The sequence below is a fragment of the Balaenoptera physalus genome, assembly GCF_965194825.1.
Source record: "Balaenoptera physalus genome assembly, chromosome: 9".
Lineage (NCBI taxonomy): Eukaryota > Metazoa > Chordata > Mammalia > Artiodactyla > Balaenopteridae > Balaenoptera > Balaenoptera physalus.
In genome coordinates, this window is record NC_138888.1 from 14,288,424 (window position 1) to 14,314,292 (window position 25,869).

The 25,869-nt window shown below is 38.6% G+C and overlaps 1 protein-coding gene across 10 annotated transcripts in view; it reads left to right on the forward strand.

Annotated features, from left to right (window-relative positions):
• Positions 1-25,869, forward strand: part of SYNE1 (spectrin repeat containing nuclear envelope protein 1) — a 442,116-nt gene that overhangs the window by 326,626 nt on the left and 89,621 nt on the right. For all 10 annotated transcript variants that reach the window (XM_082474323.1, XM_082474327.1, XM_082474328.1 and 7 more), the window contains 13 exons: positions 869-1,042; positions 2,092-2,223; positions 2,821-3,017; positions 4,096-4,228; positions 4,603-4,785; positions 6,196-6,345; positions 6,951-7,127; positions 7,567-7,722; positions 18,221-18,376; positions 20,955-21,125; positions 23,055-23,188; positions 23,589-23,793; positions 25,457-25,639. In XM_082474323.1, the coding sequence (XP_082330449.1) occupies positions 869-1,042; positions 2,092-2,223; positions 2,821-3,017; positions 4,096-4,228; positions 4,603-4,785; positions 6,196-6,345; positions 6,951-7,127; positions 7,567-7,722; positions 18,221-18,376; positions 20,955-21,125; positions 23,055-23,188; positions 23,589-23,793; positions 25,457-25,639 (2,151 nt within the window). The remainder of the gene's footprint in view (positions 1-868; positions 1,043-2,091; positions 2,224-2,820; positions 3,018-4,095; positions 4,229-4,602; positions 4,786-6,195; positions 6,346-6,950; positions 7,128-7,566; positions 7,723-18,220; positions 18,377-20,954; positions 21,126-23,054; positions 23,189-23,588; positions 23,794-25,456; positions 25,640-25,869) is intronic.

Here is a 25,869-nt window from a genome sequence, read left to right on the forward strand (position 1 = left end):
GAAATAAAACTACCTATCTTATGGGGTTGTTATGAGGATTCAATGAGTTAGTTGCTGAAGTGTTTATAGGGCACCTGGCACGTAGTACACACTCAGTGTTAGCTGATGTTAACGATTCCTGGTCCTTTAGTTTCATCCGTGGTGCTGGGAACAGGAAATGGGATAACCTTCTCCCCATCTTCTGGGGATTTTTATGTATAGAAAGTAATATTTTAAAACACATTTGTAGGGTTGTGCAAGGCCTGCAATTCTGCTGTGTGTAGGTATGTTATGAGGGAAATTTAAAAATATTAATGCCAATTGGTGGGTGTCCAGCTGTGCTTGGCCATGAGCATTAAGTACAAAAGAGTAGAGCTCAAGCCCAGCCCTGGAGGAAGAAAAATTATGAATGTGTCAAGTGAGGACATTGCAGGAAGTAGAGTGCAGGCAGAGGCTGAAGATGGGGAGCGGGCGCTCATGTGTCCCAGGGACAAAGGAGGCCAGTATCTGTGGTGGAGGAAGCAGGTGTCCACCCAGATGGTACCTGGATGAGGAGTGGAGAGGGCGGACGAGTGTTTCAGCAGCTGTTCGCTTCTGAAGGGCTCTGTTTTGGGGATAGAGTATCTGCAGCACAGCACAGGGTAGGTGCTTTGAGTGGAGGCGGCCAGGAGAGGCCAGTTAGGAGGCTGGACCCCCATCCCAACCCCCACCCCCCGACCCCCGTCTCTGCAGGAAGTGGTGAGTGCCTGGGTAAGTGGAGGCCAGCAGGGAAGTACCAGTATCACCCATATATTAGCCAAGTTCCATCAGCTTCCAGGTTTGAAGCAAGTTTTATTGTAAGGTAGTAAATGAATGAGTTGCTGACCTCTTTCTATCTGAAAAATTGCAGGAATACTTTCAGGGCCTGGAATCTCATATGATCTTGACTGAAACACTCTTCAGGAAGGTTATCAGCTTTGCGGTCCTACGGGAAACTCAGTTCCACACAGACCTGATGGCGCAGGCTTCGGCTGTGCTCAAGGGGGCTCACAAGAGGGGTGTGGAGTTGGAGTACATTCTCGAGGTGAGCCCCTGGTGCCGCCCTTCCCCTGCAGCCCACCCCCTACTGCACAGCAGACCCTTCAGGCAAGACATCTTCGTTCCTGCGATTTGCCTCCTCTGACCTCGGCGGTGTCTCAGACTCAGCATCGTGTGTTGCCTGTGCCCCTGGTGTTCCCTATCCACATTTAGGTAAAGGCTGTGCCTTACCGTGAGTTCAGCTAGATGAATACCGGTTTCAGACTGGGCATGACGATATTTGGGGTCTTGATAGTCAGATTGAAAAACTGCTGACTTTTGCTATACATGATTGAAAAAGACTTCACATGATTAAAAAAAGATTTTCCGATTTTAAATAGAATAAAAATCATAATTTTCTTTTATTTTTTTTGGCCGCGCTGTGCAGCTTGTGGGATCTTAGTTCCCCGACCAGGGATTGAACCCGTGCCCCCTGCAGTGGAAACACAGAGTCCTAACCACTGGTCTGCCAGGGAATTCCCTAAAAATTATAATTTGAGAATAAGTGATCTGGGATTTCTCCTTAGTAGAATGTCTATACTATATATTCATATTTCTTAAACGTCTGTGTGGGGTTTTTTAATTTACAAATGTAATGTATTTAGTTCACTTGCTTTGGAAAGTAAACACACCCATCCCTTTCACTTAAGTCATTCGTTCATCATCACTGCGGTAAAGGATGAAACTGTGAATATCAGCTGCCTGCTGTGTTCCAGATGTGCTGCCTACGTTATTCTATTTAATCCTCACAATGGACAAGATATTATTATCCCCATTTTTTTTAATGTTGAAAATGAGGGAGGTCAGAGAAACGTAGTAACTTGCCCTGGTCATACAGCTAGTTAGCTGCAGAAGTGAAAGCCCATTCGCAGTGCTTTTCAAGGTCACCATCTGATGACTTGCTTCAAAGCTATCTTTCGCTTCCCAAAGCAAACCCCCAATGCAGGCATCTCCGACATGTCTTTAAAGAGACTGTCAGGTGCATATTTGCACACAAAGAGGACTACTCTTCCTTAATGAGGATATTTAGCTCACAGACTGATGCTGTGTTTCTAGACATGGTCCCATCTGGATGAGGACCACCGGGAGCTTAGCAGGCAGCTGGAGGTCGTGGAGACCAGCATCCCGAGTGTGGGTCTGGTGGAGGAGAGCGAAGACAGGCTTATCGACCGGATAACGCTCTACCAGGTCAGCGTCTAAATGACAACTTGGTGTAAAAAGTTGCCACATTTCCTTTGGAAGCTTTCCCATGGTTTTAACAGGATCTAAACAAACTTGCAATCAAATATTTTATCAAGTACTTTTACTTTAAGTGTTTGTTTCCTAATAGAACATAGAAAGGTCTTTTTTTTTTTTTTTTAATGAAAGCCCCTTTTGAAAATTTAGCCTCCACCAAGCGTTTTCCGCTTGTTATGCTGAAGTCACACTATCCTGAAATAATTAGTTTGTTGTTTTTTAATAGAGCACTAGAAAGCCTTTTTTTTTTTTTTTCTTATTTTTGAGAGAGAGCTCTTTTTGAAAACTTAGCCTCCACCAAGCATTATTTTGTACTTTGTGTTGGTGTCACACTATTCTTGAAATAATTATATTTTGACGGTTTTAAGTGCACCTAAAGTTATATACTTAGATAAAGATGAAACGTCTCGAAGCTTCTAATGAAACTTGGGTGCAAATAGTTGAAATTTGACTAAAAGGTAATGGTAACATTATGGAGAACTTACAATCTTTAGGGGAGAAAAATTGCATTATCTCACCTTTTTGACCCAGTATTTTCAATCATTTTAGCATTTGAAATCCAGCCTTAATGAATACCAGCCCAAATTATATCAGGTACTAGATGATGGGAAACGACTTCTGATATCTGTTAGCTGCTCAGATCTAGAAAGCCAGCTAAATCAACTTGGAGAACACTGGTTAAATGACACCAACAAAGTGTCTAAGGAACTTCACAGATTGGAAACAATATTGAAACACTGGACCAGGTAATACAGTGACTCTTCCGCAAATTTTTAAATTAGTGCTGCAGAGTATTTATAAGGCTATTGGGTACCTGAGTTGACGAAGATGTGGTCCCTCTAGGAACTTATCACAGTTTGGAAAATAAAGGCAAGCATAAAGCTTCCAGTTGGATTCTTGTATAATTGTATAAACATGTACTTAAAAATGTGGCGGGGAGGCAGGAATTATGCAATACCTCTGACCTTTGAGCTGTTGTCTCCCCTGCCTACTGACTGTACATGGGTGGTCAAGTAAATCTTAGAAGGAGAGAAAGAAGAGAAAGTTTGTTTTGAGAAGGTAAAGTTTTTCTTGAGGGCAATGGGAGGTATTCAAGAGAGGTGGGGGGTTGATTTTACGTAGTGAAATCCTTATTTTTATGCCACCTTTATTTCTAAGAACTTCGAATAACAATCATGTAATATTTTCTTTTTTAAAAAATTTATTTATTTTATTTTGTTTATTTATTTTTGGCTGTGTTGGGTCTTCGTTGCTGTGTGCGGGCTTTCTCTAATTGTGGTGAGCGGGGGCTACTCTTCATTGCGGTGTGCAGGCTTCTCACTGCGGTGGCTTCCCTTGTGGCAGAACATGGGCTCTAGGGCGCGCGGGCTTCAGTATTTGTGGCACGTGAGCTCAGTAGTTGTGGCTCGCGGGCTGTAGAGCGCAGGCTCAGTAGTTGTGGCACACAGGCTTAGTTGCTCTGTGGCATGTGGGATCTTCCCGGACTAGGGCTCAAACCCGTGTCGCCCGCATTGACAAGCAGATTCTTAACCACTGTGCCACCTGGGAAGCCCAATCATGAAATATTTTCTAAATACCTTAATGTGAAGGAGTAGGAGAAAGATATTTTTATTTGCAGCTTAGAGATGGGAAAGCTGAAACTCAGAGAGACTGACTTGCTTAAGGTATGAATATTAAGAGAAGGGAATTTGAGAGTGTCAACCCAGGGCATTATTCTCCCAAATCTGTTGTGTCTCCTTTTAAAATTAACATTGGTGACTAACACGGGTTAGCACAAAGTCGGAATTGGATGTTTACTTAATAGGGGTATTACTGTCCTTACAGATATCAAAGTGAATCTGCAGATCTCATCCACTGGTTACAGTCTGCAAAAGACAGGCTAGAATTTTGGACTCAACAATCTGTGACAGTTCCTCAAGAACTGGAAATGGTCCGTGATCATCTGAACGCTTTTCTGGTAAGCTCAAGAATCTAAAGCATTTGATTCAGTTTTATTGTTTTCAGACCTGGCTTACAGGTGAAAAGGACATCAGTTGTCAATGGATGTACTTAGTAAATCAAGCTATAGAGAATTTATCAATGTTCACTCTGTGTGTTGAATAATTATGCAAAATAGTAGGGTTCAACATTGCCTCTTTAAAGTAGTGTTTAAGTAATGTTGGCTTTCATTTGGGGCAAGGGTGCGTTGCTTTTGTTTTCCTCCAGAGTGTTTAATATCATCACTCCCCTTCAAGATGTAAAGAAAACTTGTTTATGTAATAAATTAGTCTCTTTTCTTAAATGAAGGGTCTGGCTACTTAATCCTGATTTGAACCTTGCTGCTTCTTTTAGGAGTTTTCCAAAGAGGTGGATGCAAAATCTACCTTGAAATCGTCTGTTCTGAGCACTGGAAATCAGCTTCTTAGACTAAAGAAAGTGGACACAGCTGCCCTGCGTTCTGAGCTGTCACACATTGATGGCCAGTGGACTGACCTGCTGACAAATATTCCAACCGTACAGGAAAAGCTCCACCAGGTACAGAAATAATCATCGGTTTAATTGGTCATAATTGGTGTAAGCAGTATTAGATGGAAAAGTACTTGGATCTGCTTTTGCTCACCAATTTAAATCAGCTTTGTCTTGGACATCTCGTCTTTTATGTCTTCCATTGTATTGCATGTTAACACTATTATATATAAAATAGATAACTAATAAGGACCTACTGTATAGCACAGGAAACTGTACTCAGTACTCTGTAATGACCTATATGGGAAAAGAGTCTAAAAAAGAGTGGATATATGAATATGTATAACTGAGTCACTTTGCTGTTCAACAGAAAGTAACACAACATTGTAAATCAACTATACTCCCATTAAAAAAAAAAAAAAAATAGTGAACGGTTCTACAAATGCCCTATCTATAAATTCCCTGTCTTCCAAGGGCTTCTTTATCATGTGTGTGTGTGTGTTTTAGAATCCTTGTCTGTCCATGTTTAAATTCTTTGTTTTCTCATAAATAAAATATGGGTAACTATACCTGTCTCATAAAGTGAGTAGTTATGAAGATTTAATAATAATAATATATGTAAAAGACCTATAACCTTACCTACAATAGAGCTGACATTCAACAAGTGAAGAGAACTAGGGGAAGAGAAGTAAGTAGCTCTCTTATCTGGAAATTATGCTTCTCTCCCCTGAAACTCCCAGATATTTTATCTTTATCTCTCTTTGGCATTCATCACTGTGTACAAGGTGTAAAGATGTGTTTCATATAAATGTCTTATCCCTTCTAATCAGCAGCTGTACACGTCTAGAGGGCAGGAAACATCTCACATTAACTTGTATATCTTTCTGCCCACATAGAAGTCCATAAATATTTTAAATGATTGCTTTTGTTCCTCTCAGTCATTACAAGCATTTGCATAAATGTATGATATGTTAAGGAAGGTTCAGGATTCTAAGTATGTTTTAGTGAAAGACTGAGGAAATTGGCTGTGCTCTTTGGAACAAATATGAGAGCGCCAAAAATCTAGAAAATGATAGTTTGTAGTGTGGTGGTAACATTCCTGAGTCATAATACACAGAGATTTTACAAGATAATTAATAAAATACATCTGTTGAATGTTTTGTAGTTACGATTTTTTATACTCATAAAACTAGCTATAAAATAAGAATAATATTTTCTTCCTGCTGGTGTTTTGATTAATTAGGTAGTGTTTATGCAATGTTTATAGTATTCGATGTCAAGTGAACATAAGAGGACTATTATTGTTCAATGTTTGCCTGATGTTTAATTTCAAGCTTCTAACAAGGTTAATATCCAAAAATGTCATTAAGAAGTGTTATCTCTGTTGGTACTTTAGTAGGAATTAATAGAGTTTTAGGTTAACAGAAATCGAGTTTGAATTTTAACACTTGCGACTTCTTCTGTCTCTGACATGGGCAGCTCCAAATGGATAAGCTGCCTTCTCGCCATGCCATTTCTGAAGTCATGGCTTGGATTTCTCTCATGGAAAATGTTATTCAAATGGATGAAGAAAGTATTAAAAACTCCATCGGTTACAAGGCAATTCATGAATACCTTCAGAAATATAAGGTAATTAAACATTTTTATTTGTTTGTTTTTAGCTTTGCATATTTTAGGACTGTTTTATTTGAAGAAACTCAAAAACTCAAGTTATGGAAATCAGGTCTGAAAGTATATGTTTCATATATAGTGACCAGGTAGGTCTACTATAGTAAGAAAACTGCTTCCCTAGTTATAGGCATAGGAAAGTTGTCCAGTATTAAGAATAATTTTGAATAAGATTTTGTGTCATTTTAAGAAATCATAAAAATAAATACTATAATTTGTAAATATTTTATAGTGAGATTATACAATTTGTCCAATTCTACTTTCCTACCTAAAAAAATGTATATTCAATATATCTATAAATTCAAATCTTTACAAACTCAAATTCAATATATTTATACATTCAAAATGTATAAATTCAATTTATATTCAGTATATTCATACATTATATATATTCAACTTCTGAAGATAATGGGTTATATTAATACATACCGATTGTGCCATTTGGACTAAATCACACAAGTGATAATATTAATCTTAAGGTTACTTAAGGCTTTCCAACTCCTGGTAAAATATAAGACATTTATACATATAAGGTTGTTTTCTTATTTTCGCCTTTCCCTTTTTAGGGTTTTAAGATCGACATTAACTGTAAACAGCTGACCGTCGATTTTGTGAACCAGTCTGTGCTACAAATCAGCAGTCAGGACGTGGAAAGTAAACGCAGCGATAAGACTGATTTTGCTGAGCAACTTGGAGCAATGAATAAAAGCTGGCAAATCCTGCAGGGTGTAGTCACTGAGAAGGTGAGCCAAGTGTTCTCTGCTGTCCGTGTTTCATGAAAACGCCAAGAACGGGTACACTCTGTAAAGAAAACTCATTCCACGAATAGTATGGCTACACTGGGCACACAAGTGCTTCTGAAGAGACTGGCCCCTGAAGGTTCTAACAGCTCTTCAGCCCTGTTCATTATTCTGTCTATGTACCCACTGCTCTTTGAATATTTCATATTGTTTTAGTTTATTAAAGATGCCTCTTAATGTCTTTTTCCTTTGCCTCAAATTGACTTAAGTTCTTTACTTGTTTACCAATAATGGTCATTGATTTATACTTTTTAACATTCATTTTTAATCATATATACAATGGACTGTCTTTTAAGAATTCTTAATCTGGAGGAAATAGTGACCTGCCAGTAATTTGATTCTAAAATAAAACTGCAAATTTCATTTCATTATGTTTGTTCAGATTCAGCTGTTGGAAGGCTTACTGGAATCTTGGTCAGAATATGAAAATAACGTACAATGTCTGAAAACTTGGTTTGAAACCCAGGAAAACAGACTAAAGCAACAACAACGAATTGGAGATCAGGCTTCAGTTCAGAACGCGCTGAAAGACTGTCAGGTAACTTGTCCAGGTGGCTGACAGGCTACACAATTTCATTGCGCACACCAAAGAAATTTGCGGGTCCTGAGAATTGAGGATTCAGTATGGAAAAATGCTGCATTTGTTAACAAATTTCTCTGATTATGTGATTTATAGAGTTTTTCTAACTATTAGGTTTTTTTCACCTGTTTTTATAAATTTGAATTTATGAGTTTTCAAACACACTTGTAAGTAGAGAATCCTTCTATACTGATCATCAGATTTAATAATTATCAAGATTTTGAAATACTTGCCTGCATTATTTCTTTTCTTCGTAAAGATTTTACAGTGAATCCCAGACATCATGTCATTTTTTTTTTTTTTTATTGGCTGTAAATGCATGAGTTTATTTCTGGAAGCTCAGTTCCATTCCATTGATCTATATGTCTGTCATTATGCCATACCATACTGTGTTTGTTGCTGTTGTTGTTTTTAAATAGATCTTTACTGGAGTATAATTGCTTCACGATACTGTGTTAGTGTCTGTTGTACAACAAAGAGAATCAGCCATATGCATACACATGTCCCCATATCCCCTCCCTCTTGAGCCTCCCTCCCACCCTCCCTATCCCACCCCTCTAGGTGGACGCAAAGCACTGAGCTGATCTCCCTGTGCTATGCTGCTGCTTCCCACTAGCTAGCTATTTTACATTTGGTAGCGTATATATGTCGATGCTACTCTCACTTCGCCCCAGCTTCCCCCTCCCACCCCGTGTCCTCAAGTCCATTCTCTATGTCTCCCTTTTTATTCCTGCCCTGCAACTAGGTTCATCAGTACCATTTTTTTTTTAAGATTCCATATATATGCATTAGCATATGGTATTTGCTTTTCTCTTTCTGACTCACTTCTAGGTCCATCCACCTCACTACAAATAACACAATTTATGGCTGAGTAATATTCCATTGTATATGTGTGCCACATCTTCTTTATCCATTCATCTGTCGATGGACATTTAGGTTGGTTCCATGTCTTGGCTATTGTCAATAGTGCTGCAATGAACGTTGCAGTACACGACTCTTTTTGAATTATGGTTTTCTCAGGGTATATGCCCAGTGGTGGGATTGCTGTGTCGCATGGTAGTTCTATTTTTAGTTTTTTAAGGAAACTCCGTACTGTTTTCCATAGTGGTTGTATCAGTTTACATTCCTACCAACAGTGCAGGAGGTTCCCCTTTCCACCACACCCTTTCCAGCATTTCTTGTTTCGAGATTATTTGATAATGGCCATTCTGACTGGTGTGAGGTGATACCTCATTGTAGTTTTGATTTGCATTTCTCTAATAATTAGTGATGTTGAGCATATTCTCATGTGCCTCTTGGCCATCTGTATGTCTTCTTTGGGGAAATGTCTATTTAGGTCTTCTGCCCATTTTTTAACTGGATTTTTTTTTGATATGACAGCTCCATGAGCTATTTGTGTATTTTGGAGATTAATCCTTTGTCTGTTGTTTCATTTGCAAATATTTTCTCCCATTCTGAGGGTTGTCTTTTTGTCTTGTTTATGGTTTCCTTTGCTGTGCAAAAGCTTCTAAGTTTAATTATGTCCCATTTGTTTATTTTTGTTTTTATTTCCGTTACTCTAGGAGGTGGGTCAAAAAAGATCTTGCTGTGGTTTATGTCAAAGAGTGTTTTTCCTATGTTTTCCTCTAAGAGTTTTATAGTGTCTGGCCTTACATTTAAGTCTTTAATCATTTTGGAGTTTATTTTTGTGTATGGTGTTAGGGAGTGTTCTAATTTCATTCTTTTACATGTAGCTGTCCAGTTTTCCCAGCACCACTTATTGAAGAGGCTGTCTTTTCTCCATTGTATGTTCTTGCCTCCTTTGTCATAAATTAGGTGCCTATATGTGCATGGGTTTATCTCTGGGCATTCTATCCTGTACCATTGATCTCTATTTCTGTTTTTGTGCCAGTACCATACTGTCTTTATTACTGTAGCTTTGTGGTATAGTTTGAAGTCGGGGAGCCTGATTCCTCCAACTCTGTTTTTCTTTCTCAAGATTGCTTTGGCTATTTGGGGTCTTTTGTGTTTCCATATGAGTTGTAAAATTTTTTGCTCTAATTCTGTGAAGAATGCCATTGGTAGTTTGATAGGGATTGCACTGAATCTGTAGATTGCTTTGGGTAGTATAGTCATTTTCACAATATTGATTCTTCCAATCGAAGAACATGGTATATTTCTCCATCTGTTTATGTCATCTCTGATTTCTTTCATTAGTGTTTTATAGTTTTCTGAGTACAAGTCTTTTGCCTCCTTAGGCAGGTTTATTCCTAGTTGTTTTATTCTTTTTGTTGCAATAGTAAATGAGAGTGTTTCCTTAATTTCTCTTTCTGATTTTTCATTGTTGGTGTATAGGAGTGGCAGAGATTTCTGTGCATTAATTTTGTATCCTACAACCTTACCAAATTCATTGATTAGTTCTAGTAGTTTTCTGGTGGCATCTTTACGATTTTCTATGTATAGTATCATGTCATCTGCAAACAGTGACAGTTTTACTTCTTTTTTTTGCAATTTGTATTCCATTTATTTCTTTTTCTTCTCTGATTGCCATGGCTAGGACTTCCAAAACTATGTTGAATAAGAGTGGCGAGAGTGGACATCCTTGTCTTGTTTCTGATCTTAGTGGAAATGCTTTTAGTTTTCACCATTGAGAATGATGCTTGCTGTGGGTTTGTCATATATGACCTTTATTATGTTGAGGTAGGTTCCCTCTATGCCCATTTTCTGGAGAGTTTTTATCAAAAATGGGTATTGAATTTTGTCAAACACTTTTTCTGCATCTATTGAGATGATCATATGGTTTTTATTACTTAATTTGTTAATGTGGTGTATCACATTGATTGATTTGCATATATTGAAGAATCCTTGAATCCCTGGGATAAATCCCACTTGATCATGGTGTATGATCCTTTTAATGTGCTGTTGGATTCTGTTTGCTAGTATTTTGTTCAGGATTTTTGCATCTATGTTCATCAGTGATATTGGTCTATAATTTTCTTTTTTTGTGATATATTTTTCTGGTTTTGGTATCAGGGTAATGGTGGCCTCGTAGAATGAATTTGGGAGTGTTTCTCCCTTTGCAATTTTTTGGAAGAGTTTGAAAAGGATCGGTGTTAGCTCTTCTCTGAATGTTTGATAGAATTTGCCTGTGAAGCCATCTGGTCCTGGACTTTTGTTTGTTGGAAGATTTTTAATTGTGCTTTCAATTTCATTGCTTGTGATAGGTCTGTTTATATTTTCTAATTCTTCCTTGTTCAGTCTTGGAAAATTGTACCTTTCCAAGAATTTGTCCATTTCTTCATGGTTGTGCATTTTATTGGCATATAGTTGTTTGTAGTAGTCTCTTATAATCCTTTGTATTTCTGCAGTGTCGGTTGTGATTTCTCCTTTTTCATTTCTAATTTTATTGATTTTCATCCTCTCCCTTTTTTTCTTGATGAGTCTGGCTAAGGGTTTATCAATTTTGTTTATCTTCTCAAAGAACCAGCTTTTAGTTTTATTGATCTTTGCTACTGTTTTCTTCATTTCGATTTCATTTATTTCTGCTCTGATCTTTATGATTTCTTTCCTTCTCTTGACTTTGGGTTTTCTTTGTTCTTCTTTCTCTAGTTGTTTTAAATGTAGGGTTAGATTGTTTATTTGAGATTTTTCTTGTTTCTTGAGGTGAGATTGAATTGCTATAAACTTCCCTCTTAGAACTGCTTTTCTGCGTCCTATAGGTTTTGGGTCATCATGTTTTCATTGTCATTTGTCTCTAGGTATTTTTTGATTTCCTCTTTGATTTCTTCAGTGATATGTTGGTTATTTAATAGCACACTGTTTAGACTCCATGTATTTGTGTTTTTTACAGTTTTTTCCTGTAGTTGATTTCCAGTCTTATAGCATTGTGGTCAGAAAAGATGCTTGATACAATTTCAATTTTCTTAAATTTTCCGAGGCTTGATTTGTGACCCAAGATGTGATCTGTCCTGGAGAATGTTCCGTGTGCACTTGAGAAGAAAGTGTATTCTGCCACTTTTGGGTGGATTGTTCTATAAATATCAATTAAATCTATCTGGTTTATTGTGTCATTTAAGCTTGTGTTTCCTTATTTATTTTCTGTTTGGATGATCTGTCCATTGGTGTAAGTGGGGTGTTAAAGTCCCCTACTATTATTGTGTTACTGTCGATTTCTCCTTTCATGGTTGTTAGCATTTGCCTTATGTATTGAGGTGCTCCTATGTTGGGTGCACAAACATTTATAATTGTTATATCTTCTTGGATTGATTCTTTGATCATTATGTAGTGTCCCTCCTTATCTCTTGTAACAGTTTTTATTTTAAAGTCTAGTTTATCTGATATGAGTATTGCTACTCCAGCTTTCTTTTGATTTCCATTTGCATGGAATATCTTTTTTCCATCCTTTCACTTTTGGTCTGTATGTGTCCCTAGGTCTGAAGTGGGTATCTTGTAGACAGCATATATATGGGTCTTGTTTTTGTACCCTTTCAGGTCTTGTTTTTATGTCTTTTGGTTGGGGCATTTAATCCATTTACATTCAAGGTTATTATTGATATGTATGTTCCTATTACCATTTTCTTAATTGTTTTGGGTTTGTTTTTGTGTGTCTTTTTCTTCTCTTGTGTTTCCCACCTAGAGAAGTTTCTTTAGCATTTGTTGTAAAGCTGGTTTGGTGGTGCTGAATTCTCTTAGCTTTTGCTTGTCTGAAAAGCTTTTGATTTCTCCATCGAATCTGAATGAGATCCTTGCTGGGTAGAGTAATCTTGGTTGTAGATTTTTCTCTTTTGTCACTTTATGTATTCTGCCACTCCCTTCTGGCCTGCAGAGTTTTTGCTGAAAAATCAGCTGATAACCTTATGAGGATTCCTTTGCATGTTATTTTTTGTTTTTTCCCTTGCTGCTTTTAATATTTTTTCTTTGAATTTAATTTTTGTTAGTTTGATTAATATGTGTCTTGGTGTGTTTTTCCTAGGGTTTATCCTGTATGGGACTCTCTGTGCTTCCTGGACTTGGGTGACTATTTCCTTTCCCATGTTACAGAAGTTTTCGACTATAATCTCTTCAAATATTTTCTCAGACCCTTTCTTTTTCTATTCTTCTTCTGGGACCCCTATAATGCGAATGTTGGTGCATTTAGTGTTGTCCCAGAGGGTCTCTGAGATTGTCTTCAATTCTTTTCATTCTTTTTTCTCTATTCTGCTCCTCGGCAGTTATTTCCACCATTTTGTCTTCCAGCTCACTTATTTGTTCTTCTGCCTCAGTTATTGTGTTATTGATTCCTTCTAGTGTATTTTTCATTTCAGTTATTGGGTTGTTCATCTCTGTTTGTTCTTTAGTTCTTCTAGATATTTGTTAAACATTTATTTTCTCAAGTGTGCACCTCCATTCTATTTCTGAGATTCTGGATCATCTTTACTATCATTACTCTGAATTCTTTTTCAGGTAGATTGCCTATTTCCTCTTCATTTATTTGGTCTTCATTTATTTATAGGTTTTTACCTTGCTTCTTCATCTGTGACATACTTTTTTGCTGTCTCATTTTTTATTTTTTTTTATGAGTGGGATTGTGTTCCTGTCTTAGTGGTTGTTTGCCCTGAGCCTTCCAACACTGGAGTTTGTAGGCTGTTGGGTATAGCAGGGTTTTGGTCCTGAGATGAGGACCGCCATGAGACTTCACTCCAATGAATATTCCCTGGGGTCTGAGGTTCTCTGTTAGTCCAGTGGTTCAGACTCAGAGCTCCAGAGCTTCGCCCAACCGCCGGCTCATGAACCAAGATCCCCCAATCTGCATGGCGTGGCCAAAAAAAAAAAAGAAAGAAAGAAGAAAAGAAAAGAAAGTAAAAAAAAAGGGGGGGGGGAGGCCTTGGCTGTGGAGGGTGGGGCTTAAACAAGGGCAAGGTTTCAGTGGTGGGTGGGACCAATGCTCAGGACCCACAGGGCTGGAAAAGGCCCTGGGTGCTGTAGGGGGTGGGGCTTAGGTTCAAGGAACAGAAGGGGCCCAGGCGTGCCCCCCACCCCTGGTCTCAGAAGGTAGGAGGACCTCACCTGGGAGCTCAGTGGGGCTCCCGGGCCCGAGTGAGCAGGGCAAATGCCCTCCACTCCTCTCCTGCTCCTCCTGGAGGGCCCCTCCCACCTGACTCTCCTGTTCTCCCCTCAGCCTCCTTCCTGTGCCCCCAGGACCAATGTGGCCGGGGGGAGGAGGGGGCCCTGTAGGGCAGGGGACCAGCCTGGGAGTTCAGCAGGCTCCCCGGGCCCGAGTGGGCGGGGCAAACGCCCCCCGCTCCTCTCCCGCTCCTCCCGGATGGCTCCTCCCACCTGCCTCTACTTATCTCCCCGGCCTCAGGGGTGCCGATCCTGTCTGGCCTCCACTTCTCCTCCCCCCTCAGTCCCCCACGTCCTACCAGTTCACTTGGGGGTTCCTCCCGTCTCCTTGGGCATCAGGGTCCCCCACCAGCGGCCGGCAGGCATCCTAACTATGGGGAGGTGCTAACTCGGCATCTTCCCACACTGCCATCTTGACTCCGCCTCCCCAGACATCATGTCGTTTTATTCCTGCATGCTACTGTATGCCTCTCTAAAAGAAATGGACCTTTTTCTTATATAACCATAATATCATTATCACCACAAAAAAATTCACAGTAACCCCTGAATACTATTTAATGCCCAACTCATAACACTATTTCCTCAATTGTCTTTAAAATATCTTTTTTTTCAGTTAATTTATTTAAACAATGATGTCACAGTGTCCACATCCTCCATTTCTTCTTAGATCTTTTAAGTCTCTTTAGGTTTTTTTTTTTGACACTATTAACTTGTTGCAAAAACCGTAGACTGGACTCAGGTTCAGGATTAGCCTGTGTAGTTCCTTGAGATGCTCTCCTCTCCCCTGTATTTCCTATAAATGGAAGTCAGCACTAGAGGCTTGATTGGATTCTGGTTCTACTCCAATGAGCCAGTGCTTCCCAGGGGACAGTGTTACCTCCTACTGTGTCCCATTGGGAAGACTGAGCAGCACCTGCTTGTTCACCTGTTGGTGATAAGGATCTTGGTGCATGTGGAGTGGGCAGACTCTAAATGTTTTCCAGTGACTTAGGACCACTTAATATTTCCTCAGGGATTCTTGTTTATACAAAAGAAATGTAAGCTATTGCAGCAAATGCTGTAATTTTTTTTTTAATAATTCAATAATTTGTATGTGTTACAGATTAGCTGTGATACTTCTCTGTAGTATTTCCTAAGGACAATTGAAGGTTAAACTGTGAAGCAATTCTACAGAAACACTTATTTCCCCAAATTTTGTTTTTATATTTCAGCTTTCAAAAAGAAAGGCCTTTGGTAATGATCTTCCTTCCAACCAGCAGTTTTTCTTTGGGGGCATATGTAAAGAGATGTATATTTAAGCTCTTAGTCAAAACTTTTTGGTTCAGAAAAGGAAGAGCACATGCCCTTATGCTGGGCTGACAAGCTCATGGATTGCAATTTCGAGGGTGCATGAAAATGGTAAAGAAAACTATCATACAGGGAACTACCTTGAAATTAAAAAAAAAAAACAAAAAACCTTCACATCAGAAGATTGGTATGTAAAAGATGGAAGACCAGAAACATGCATCAGCTAGTCTTACTGCCTTTCCAATTTTCCAGGAGCCAGTAGGGTTTCAAGTAGTAGGCTATCAATTCTAAAATGTACAAGTAAGCCAGAATTTCAAAATTTTACTTCAAAGGATGACTTCCTAAGTTAAAATGTTTTCATTAAAATTAAAACATAATTTCAGCATTAACATTAGCAAGATTAGTGCTTCCTTGTTACACTGTTATAATAATAAACTTGACTATTAAAAGACTGAAATATAGGTTAATTTAACTTTTCTTTTCCTTTATTTTTCTTCTGCCTTCTCTCCTTTTATTTTTCTCTTTCTTACTATTTTTTCTTCTCTTTAATGTATACTTTTTTCTGCCATTTTCCATTTTCTTTTTATGTACATGTCTTCTATTGAACACAGAGAGAGAGATTGCTAGCTGGAAAATGTAGCAGAAACTTGACCAAGTTTCACTCCTTTTCAGACCCAAATTTTTAACCTCCCAGAGGGTCACACCAGGCAGTGTCAGGAGGAAAAGCTTCAAGTATGGTTGAAAGAACTTAACTCCAATGCCAATTTGTGATTTCAAATGAAAAGTCATTTTTTTTGAAACAAAGAACAGAATGAAAGTAGACCACATAGTTATTTTGGGGCATCACATATAAATCACAGTAGCCTAACGGGCAGGTTCCATTTGGCAGTACCACAAACCTTGATAAAAATTTATTGTCATTTTTGAGAAATAGTTCTTCTGGACCAGAGTGTAGAATTCAAGCCAGCATACTTACATTGGTGACTGGATTCAAGCTTTATTTTGTTTAAAAGATCTTGGATATTTTTCCACTCTTTCAGAAGTGATTTATGAATTTGAACCAACATAGAAACTGATATTTATGAATTAACCCAAGTTAAGAATGATTTATTATAGCAAAAAGATGTTAGGTTTGGCTTTTCCCTTCATTGATCAGAAACAGAATCATCTTTTAATTATTATTGGAGGGAAAGGAAAACACCTTTGTTTTGCACAAAATATATATTTCATTCCTGTTTCCCTCCTGGGTTTTGCTTTTATGCCAACATAAATGCGCAGGACACTTTTGAGATGTGTTTCTGAGCAATGGGTCATTCATTTAATATTGCTCACTTAAAAAGTTAACATCTATGGATAAATGAGAATAAATTCAATTCCAGTGGTTGAATTTTAGGATCCTATTAAAGACAATGTTGGAAGGATTATTTATGGTTATGTAATCTTTTAGAGAAGCAGAGAGAAAAATCCTTAAATAGTAAAGTTCATTATGTTTTCTTTACTGTATAAAGGGCCTGTAGCACTGGTAATCACTATATTTATTCTCAGGTTAATTATCAAAGCTGTCAAAATATTGACAAAATTATAAAATGAAAATGAAAGAACAGTTATTCAAAACAAAAATGATCTCTTTAGGCTACTAATTACATGAACTTCTAATTAATACATCAAGACAAAAATAGCTTCATAATAGTTAAGGAGAGAAAAATAAATAAATTTTCAGTGAAGCAGGGCAGATTACCCAATGGCTGAATAAAATGAACTCTTACATTTGCCTAGTTTTTAACAGCTTGAAAGGGATCTCATAGATTTATTTATCTAATGTTATCCCTTTGAGATAAGCAAATGTATTATTATTCCTATTTTATACATAAGGTAGGGAGTGATTAAAAGATTGGACCACACGAAGCAAAAATTAAAAGAGGCACATTTGTAACTAAAACAGCGGAGACCAGGACTTCTCACTAGTATCCTACCCATAGCACTACCCAAGCCCAGGGGAGTTATCCATATGTGGGTCATGACAGGGGGCTGGAAATCTTTTTCACAGAATTGAGACATTATCCAAACTCAACATATTCTGCAATTTTCTTCACTCTAACCTCCAAGGCCTACAATCTGCATATCTAGTTCTGGGGGTGTACTTCTGAATACGAGCATGTAACCAGGATCAATATACGGCTTCTCACATCACCCTGACATGGATTTACCTCTTCTCCACAATTCCCACCTGCCTCCAGCACTGGGCTGGGAGTCAGTGGGCTCAGAAGTCTTGGATTCTAATTCTACTTCTGGCCCTTTTGTGACTGGAGACAGGTTGCATGACATAATCTCCCACTGTTCATCCATAAAATGTTGATAGCAGTCTCAGCCTGGCTCACTGAGCTTTCCAAAGTTTCAAATGGCTTTAAAATAGAAGTGAGGATTATGATTAAGTATGATCTCCAGATCATTGCCTTTTTTGAACATTTCATCCTGACCATCATAAATGCAAATTCTAAAGAAAATGAGGATTCAATTCATGAAAAAGAACTTGTACAACTTTTCATACTCACTTAGAATCAGAGTATTTTAGGGAGAAAGGCAGGTTAATAGAGATTCTGATTTTTCATCTGAAGAAACTGAGACCCTGTGGAAGTTTCTCACTTGCGCAAAGTGGCACAGCTTGATAGTCACAGAAATGTAACTAAATCTCAGATACTGGGGCCCAGAATACCATTCTATTGCATTTCATCCCATGAGCTAGGACTATGTACTTTTCCAACAGCAAGATAAATGAATGTAAGAATATAAATCATGTTACCATTTCCAACATATATTTCTTTCCTTGTAGCTTCTTGAAAAAAATTATCTAGTGCCATTTAAATTTTGTGTGGTTTTTTTGTTATGCTAATTTCTCATGGAATGAAAAGAGAATTTTAAAAATTTAAATGTAAGAAGAAGTATCACTCTGGAGACCCTCTTCTGAGAATGATAAGCTTTTCAGATTAATAAAAGATTTTTTGGCTGTGAGACTATAATGGCTCAATTTCAGTGTACCCCAGAGTTCCATAATGGAATAATTTAAAATGACTGTTTCTTCATCTTTCAGGATCTGGAAGATTTGATTAAAGCAAAAGAAAAAGAGGTAGAGAAAATTGAGCAGAATGGACTTGCTTTGATTCAGAACAAGAAAGAAGAAGTCTCTGGCATTGTCACGAGCACGCTTCAGGATCTCAACCACACCTGGGCAAATTTAGACCACATGGTAACGTTTCTTGTGGAGAGCTGCCTCCAAGACCGTGCTTGCCATCTCATGTCCAAATGTGACATGGGTTTTGGTTTTCCTAATATAAATAAGTAAATAATCACGGAATCTACACAGCATCTATTGGTAGTGTTAAGTCCACTTTATTAACCTTCTTTTAAAGAGCCTAGCTTCGGATGTTTCCTATAATTAACATTACTATGAACATGCCTTTCTTAATAATCTTATCCATTCCCATGTCCATAGATACCATCTAGGCACAGATGGTTCTCAGATGTGTATCCTCAGACTGGATTTCTCGCCTAAACTATAGACAGAGACAGACACAGAAGGAAGTCCTCTGTAGACATCTCCACTTGCATGACCATTAGACATCTCAAACTTCCTGCCCAAACCAACTCCCATTCTTCCCCCACAAACCTATACTTCCTGCCACCTCAGTTCTTGACAACTCTACCCGTCCAGTTGCATGGGCTGAAACCTATGGAGTCATTCTTCACTCTTCTCTTTCCCTGAGACCCACATCGAGTCCATCAACAATCTTGTCAGCCCTATTTTCAGGATAGATCTAGAATCCAGCCTCTGCCCTCCATCTGTGCAACTAGCACCTAGGTCTAAATCACCGTCACTGCTTGCTTTGATTATTTTAATGGCCTCCTAAATAGTCTCCGTGCCTCCTGAGAAGTCCTGTTAAAATGGAAGTCAGGTCACACCAGTCCTCTGCTCGCAACCCCGCAGTATCTCCCTGTCTCATTCAGAATGAGGCCAAAGCCATGCGGCTCCTGCTGCCAGCCTACAGGTTCCTCGTGCTTCTGGTCTCCCCTAGTCTGGAACCCAATGGTGTGGCCCACACTCGGGGACTTTGTACTGGCTCTTCCCTCTGCCCGGAGCCCCCTCTCCCTAATATCCACATGGTCACTCCCTCTCCTCCAAGTCCTTGTTTAAATTCGCCATTTCAGGGAGGGCTTTCCTGACCGCCTTGTTTTAAATGACAGCCTTCGCATCCTCCCCTTACATTCCCTGACTCTCTTCTCTGCTTTGCTTTTATCTGTATTATTTATCAACTTCTAACATATGAGATAGTCTACTCGTTTATTTAAATTCTCTCACTAAAATGTAAGCTCTGTGAAGACGTTTGACATTATGTGCTGAATAGAGGGCTGAATCCCCCAGTAAGAAGAATACATGTAACAACAACTCCTGCTCTGCACACACCTGTGCCAGTGGCTCCTGCCCGCACTTTCCACAGGTGAGGGCTGAGACACCAACAGGTTAAGGGACAGGGACCAAGGGTGTACAGCAAACCGCTTCTCACAGCCCATGCGATGGTCTCCGAGGGCAGCTTTCTAATTACCTTATCTTTAACCCGATTTTCAATCTAGTTCATTTTATGTTATGCACTTTTATAAATCATCACAATTCTTTGGAAACAATTCACCATCTAAATAAATTGAGTGGTTCTTTCACAGAAACATCTTCTCATGAAAAACAAACAAAAATAATACAAGGAAGAAATAGACGATTTAGAAATTCTTGATCTCTTGGCTTTACGTTCATGTTTGTTCCTGACTTTCCTAGGACAGGCCCTGGCACCTGCCTGTACATGGGAGTGTTGCCTCATTTCTGCGGCAGCATTTTCTTAGGCCTTTGGCCCATGTGATAGTACCTCGATTGGTTTCAACATTTTTGGTTATGCTAAGAAAAAGAGCAGAGAATTCAGTTGCAAATTAATTTATATGATCTCTTTGCTTAATCATGGCCATACTTACTCCATATTGAAAAGATTAGGAGTGAAATCCAGGAAGTCCAAAGCAGGTATATTTCTAAATGATACAGATCAAACTAAAACCTTTTCTGTTGCAGATAAGTACAGGAAAGAATGTTCTTGGATGTTTTGTCTTAAGATATTCATTTGAGTATGTGTGTGTGTGTGTGAGAGAGAGAGAGAGAGCGCGAGAGAGAGAGCTTTTATATTCCTGGGGTGGATCGATAGGTAGATAGTTAGATAGATAAATAGATAGGTAAGTAGATGGACAGATGATAGATAGGTTTCATTTCTTGGGACCAGTATGCCTAGATTTACATCTAGATCTTTCACACTCTAACAGTATGATCTCAGGTGATTTTTATAACCTCTTTGTCCCTCAGTTTCCTTAATATAAGGTGAGCATAATGATTCCATCTACCTCATAAGGTTGTAATGAGGATAAAGTGGGTTAATGCATTTAAAACACTCATTTAATATGTCTCCTAAACTGTGGTATTAAATATACTGACCTTTTATCACTTTTATATTGTAATACATATAAATAATATATACTATAGGTAAAGGTTATATATATAACCTTTTTAAGCATTTTAATTTAGACTGTGTGATCAAAAGTATGAAAGGCTTAAATTTCAACATTGCTACATTTTACTTTTCAAATCTTTTTTTAAATTTGAGTTTATTTATAATGCCTGAAATCCCAATGAAGTTCTTAAATGTTCATATTTTTCCCATCAATGCAATATATATTTATATATTTTATCACTTAAATATTATGCAATTATAAGAAGCCTCTGTCTCTTTCAAAAGGTTGGGCAATTAAAGATCCTGCTGAAGTCTGTGCTGGACCAGTGGAGCTGCCACAAAGTGGCCTTTGATGAGATAAACAGTTACCTCATGGAGGCCAGATACTCTCTCTCCCGATTCCGTCTGCTGACCGGCTCTTTAGAAGCTGTGCAAGTTCAGGTAGACAGTCTTCAGGTAAGGGATGAATTGAACCCATCCTTAACATCCTTTTTAATTTGAGAAAAATTTTTTAAAAATGAGCAAATGCGAACATCATCCTGGAATAATTGGTGTATTATATTGTTTACATTTAATTATTTTAAAAATATTTAAAATTAATTTTGCCTGCTTTCTTTGTTACATAACCAAACTTGCCTGTGGATACCAAATTCTGGAATAACTGGTATATAACTAAATGATTTTTTTAATTATATAAATATCCCCATGAATGTATTTTATAAAATGATTTTATACCCAAATCAATCTCCTGGATCCATTATTGCTGCCTTTTATGTCTTTCCTTTTTCTTTTTTTATCCTGCTTTTCTAAACACATTCTACAGGATTAAAAAGAAAACAAAAAGAAAAATAGCAAAAGTCATAAAATTTTAAACCATTAAGTTGTTTTCTTTGCGTTCAGCAGAATGTCAATGTTGTGTACACGTAATCCTCCTTTTCTAGCACTTACTGCTTGGTTTCCTGTGTGTCCATCATCACTGTATTCATCCAGGAGGGCATTGCTGCTGTTTGACTTAAAGGGCACACTGTCCTCTCCTAGGTCACTGCTCTCAATCAGCTACTGCCCTCACTCGCCTGCACACCTGGGCGCTGGGTGCTCTCACCTGCCATTGCCCTTTCTCCCTGGCTCCATAACACAGCCTGTGGGATGGGCAAGTCAGACCCTAAGGGATGGGATGACAGCCTCGCATGTACCCTTCTTACATCGGTCCACGTCCCTGGCTTGGCAACCAAAGTTTATATGTTGCTGACATGATATGCAGACTTTCTGAAGGGAATGCCCTTTTTTTGGGTGAGGCAGGAGGGAGGAAGGATAAAATGAGCATATACAGTTTCCTTCTTTTGTGTGTGTGCGTGTGCGTGTGCGTGTGTCTGCGCCGCACGGCACGTGGGATCTTAGTTCCCCACCAGGGATCGAACCTGCGCCCCCTCCATTGGAAGTGCGGAGTCTTAACCACTGGGCCGCCAGGGAAGTCAAAGTACATACAGAGTATGTACTTTGTAACCTTGTACATACAAAGTACAAGGTTAAATTTCTTTAAACCTTAAAATAGTTGTTGCAGATACTAAGAATCATTAAAACTTATTTTGAGAATAGTTAAGTTTAAAAAGATATTTTATAACTTTGAGGAGGTTAGAAGTACTTCTTAATTGAGCTTACTCTGTGTTTCATATCTTCTGTCTTAAGATATGAAAGGATTCAGGGTCTATTCCTTATATATTTTGATTTGATGGCAACCATATTATCAGTGTTGAGTAGGACTGGATTTTTGCAGCCTGCTTCACCTATGGAGTTTTACTAAGAACTGAGTCTGTCACTTCAGCAACATTTCCAGGGAAATATCTTTCTTCACTGGTTCTTGGTAGACGACTCCACCAAGCCTATAGCCTGCCTAATAAATATTCTTTGCAAGGAAGAACATCAGAGATAGAACTTAGAGCTGGTACTCAGAAAAGCCATGACTTCTTAAAGTCTCACTATCAGGGATTTCTGGTACAGCAACTTTGGGTAAGTAATAAAGTAGAGATCTGGGCTTTGACCTTGAGCAGCAGAGAGGACCACAGTACGATGGATTGCACACCCAGCAGTCCCACACCTTCCTCCTCGATGGTGGACGGGGCTCCCCGTGTGAGCTTTCCCAGCAGAGTTCCAGCTCCCACTCCAAGAAGTCTCAATTGTTAAGAACCCTCCTCACACCCATAAGAACAAACTCATAAAAAAGAAAAAATGGTTATCTAAAGAAAGCTCATAAAGCATTGGGGCAAAGTCACGGTTTTTGTATTTGTATGTTCATATCTATGAAAACAGCTATAAATTACTCTTAAACTTGATCATTAGAAGTTTTAGATCCTGTTATGTCATCTGTGGCACTTTTCCTTTGGGCAGAATCTTCAAGATGATCTAGAAAAGCAGGAAAAGAGCTTACAGAAATTTGGCTCTGTCACCAACCAACTGTTAAAAGAGAGTCACCCGCCTGTGACAGAAACTCTTACCAATACGCTAAAAGAAGTCAATATGAGGTATGGAACATGCCGGTTTTACACTGTTGTTCATTATTCATATCACGATCTTATTATAACTAACAGTACAATTAAAACACTGGCATTTTGAATTTCAGCTTTATAGGTTCTATTCTATGAACGTTTTAATTTTCACAAAATGAACTTAAGGATAAGTAAATGTAGTGAAGATATTTAGAAAGGAATTAGAACTGCGGTATACCCCAAGATTGACCTCATTTCTACTACCTACCCTTGAAATATGAGAGTGAAATGTTACTTTTTATTACGTTCAATAGAAATGAGACATCTGCATTATTTCCATATTCACATGAACCAGGATCATGAAAAATAAAATAGTAAATAACCGCATTTGGTGAGAGGTGGGAATCAGCCCATGAGTGTTGGCTATCATTTCCAGATGGAATCACTTGCTGGAAGAGATCGCAGAGCAGCTGCACGCCAGCAAGGCCCTACTTCAGCTTTGGCAGAGATACAAAGACTACTCCAAACAGTGTGCTGCTACAGTTCAACAGCAGGAGGGTCGAACCAATGAGCTCTTGAAGGCAGCCACTGACAAGGACATCGCGGACGACGAAGTTGCCACATGGATTCAAGATTGCAACGTATGTTCAAGAACTATCGCGTGTTACCAACTTGCCAAGCTTAGACTTCTCAAGTTTAGCAGGGTTGGTGCTGCTGTGTTTAAGCTTTTGTTATGTCTCTATGTGAGACAACTATCCAAAAGTAATTGTTTCGAGTATCAGAGAGCCTGCTAGGTTTTCAGAACACAGTTGCACATGTAACAGATTTAAGAGATCCCCTCCCGTTGTTTTATCTCTAAAGAGTTGTTTTCCCATTTTTCCTAATGAAATACAGTCCATGTGAAAGACTTAGGCTATCTGTTTTTACAGAGATGGTCAATATAAGAAATGACCGTATGAAGAGTAATGTTACATCTTTTAAAAATCCACTGTTCCAAGGTATTGTCCAGTGAGGTCCATTATCTCTTATGTAAGCATCAACATAATAATTTCTTCTAAGAACTTAATGGTAGGAAGAGGTCTTTCTTTCCTGATTTATGGGTATACTTCTTTTTAATAGCTTTTTAATATTTCTCTTTTTCACTGCAGCTGCCAATAACCTACTTAAGGTTTTCAGGAACAATTCTTCTCTCGTTTCACCTATCACATGCCTCTTACTATTTATCCTTATTTGTCTCTATTTTAATGAATTTATTTCAAAGACCTTCTTATAAACTTTCCCAAATCAGTTATTAGAATTAGGCAAGTTATAAAAAGCACATAAATAAAAGTTTAACCCACTCTAAGACCTTCACATGAAAAATGAATAATCACTTTAAAGCTAAAGTTTAAGATTTACGGTAAATTCTGTGCTTTTTTTTGCTCTTTCCACATAGTTTATCTTTATACAATTTGTCATTTTCAATTTTCAGTCCTCCTTCGTTGAGATATGCCTGTTCTAGAGTCTAGTGCTCGAGATGATTGCTGTGAATTTTCTGATCTCTCTGTCAGGGTTAAAGTTGCCCTTTGTTTTTCCCCTTCTCACTGTAGCCCCTGCACGGGTGTAGCAGGCTCTGCTCTCTCTGTATCTGGTGGGGCACCAGCAACAGGTGGAAGAATCCGTCAGTTGTCATCCCTCAGAGGCAGATGGAAACCAGAACCAGGGAGTTTCCACCAGCTTATTAATTTGGAGCATATAAAAGGGTCCCACAAAAAATGGAGGCAAGAGATAATCACAGAAAAGAACGGAGATCGAGTCTCCTCTTCCTCCTGCTCCCCAGAGCCATAGCTAGGCTTCTGCACCCACCAGGAGGGGAGGGTGTGCTGTAACCACTAAAATGGGACCACACGTATAGCTCCTCTCTCGTGTGTATAATATGAAGTCAAAAAAGGTAAAATGTAGCCCTGGGTTTTCAATTTGATACCAATTACATGAAGAGGCAGGAAAAAACTGCCAAGATGTTTTCAGTTATTGGCTCTACTTGTAGATAACGTTTTTTTCTTGTTTATATAAGTTTTTCTGCATTTCCCCGATGTCCTACAATGAACCTATGTAGCTTTTATAATCAGAATAGTACATTTTTGAAATGTTAATACACATACGTGTTTTTAAAAATGGAATTCAATTCTGGATTCTTTTTTCCTGCAGGTGAAGGTTATTTAGTGTAATGATTTGACAAATAAGAATTGAGTGTTTCTAATTGTTTATACTAAGGAGTACACTTAACATGCGGTTTCACGATGGGCATGCTTTCATCTTCTGTAGGACCTCCTCAGAGGACTGGGGACAGTTCAGGATTCCCTTTTCGTTCTCCGTGAGCTGGGAGAGCAACTCAAGCAACAAGTAGATGCTTCGGCAGCATCAGCCATTCAGTCCGATCAACTCTGTTTGAGTCAACACTTACGTGCCCTAGAACAGGCTCTTCGCAAACAGCGGACTATGTTACAGGTACAGAGCTCACATTCAGCAGGTGTGATAAACTGGGCATTCTATAAAACCTGGGCATAAACACAGGAAAAGAAAAATTTTTCGTCATCGAGACAATGCCTCCTTCAAGACCAGAAAGTTAAAAAATAAACAAACTTGGAAGTTCCAATGGGGTCAAGGGAATGTGGGAGTCCTGCACTTTTCTCTACAATGTACTTTTGCCCCAAAATCAGTGCTTCCTTCCACGGTAA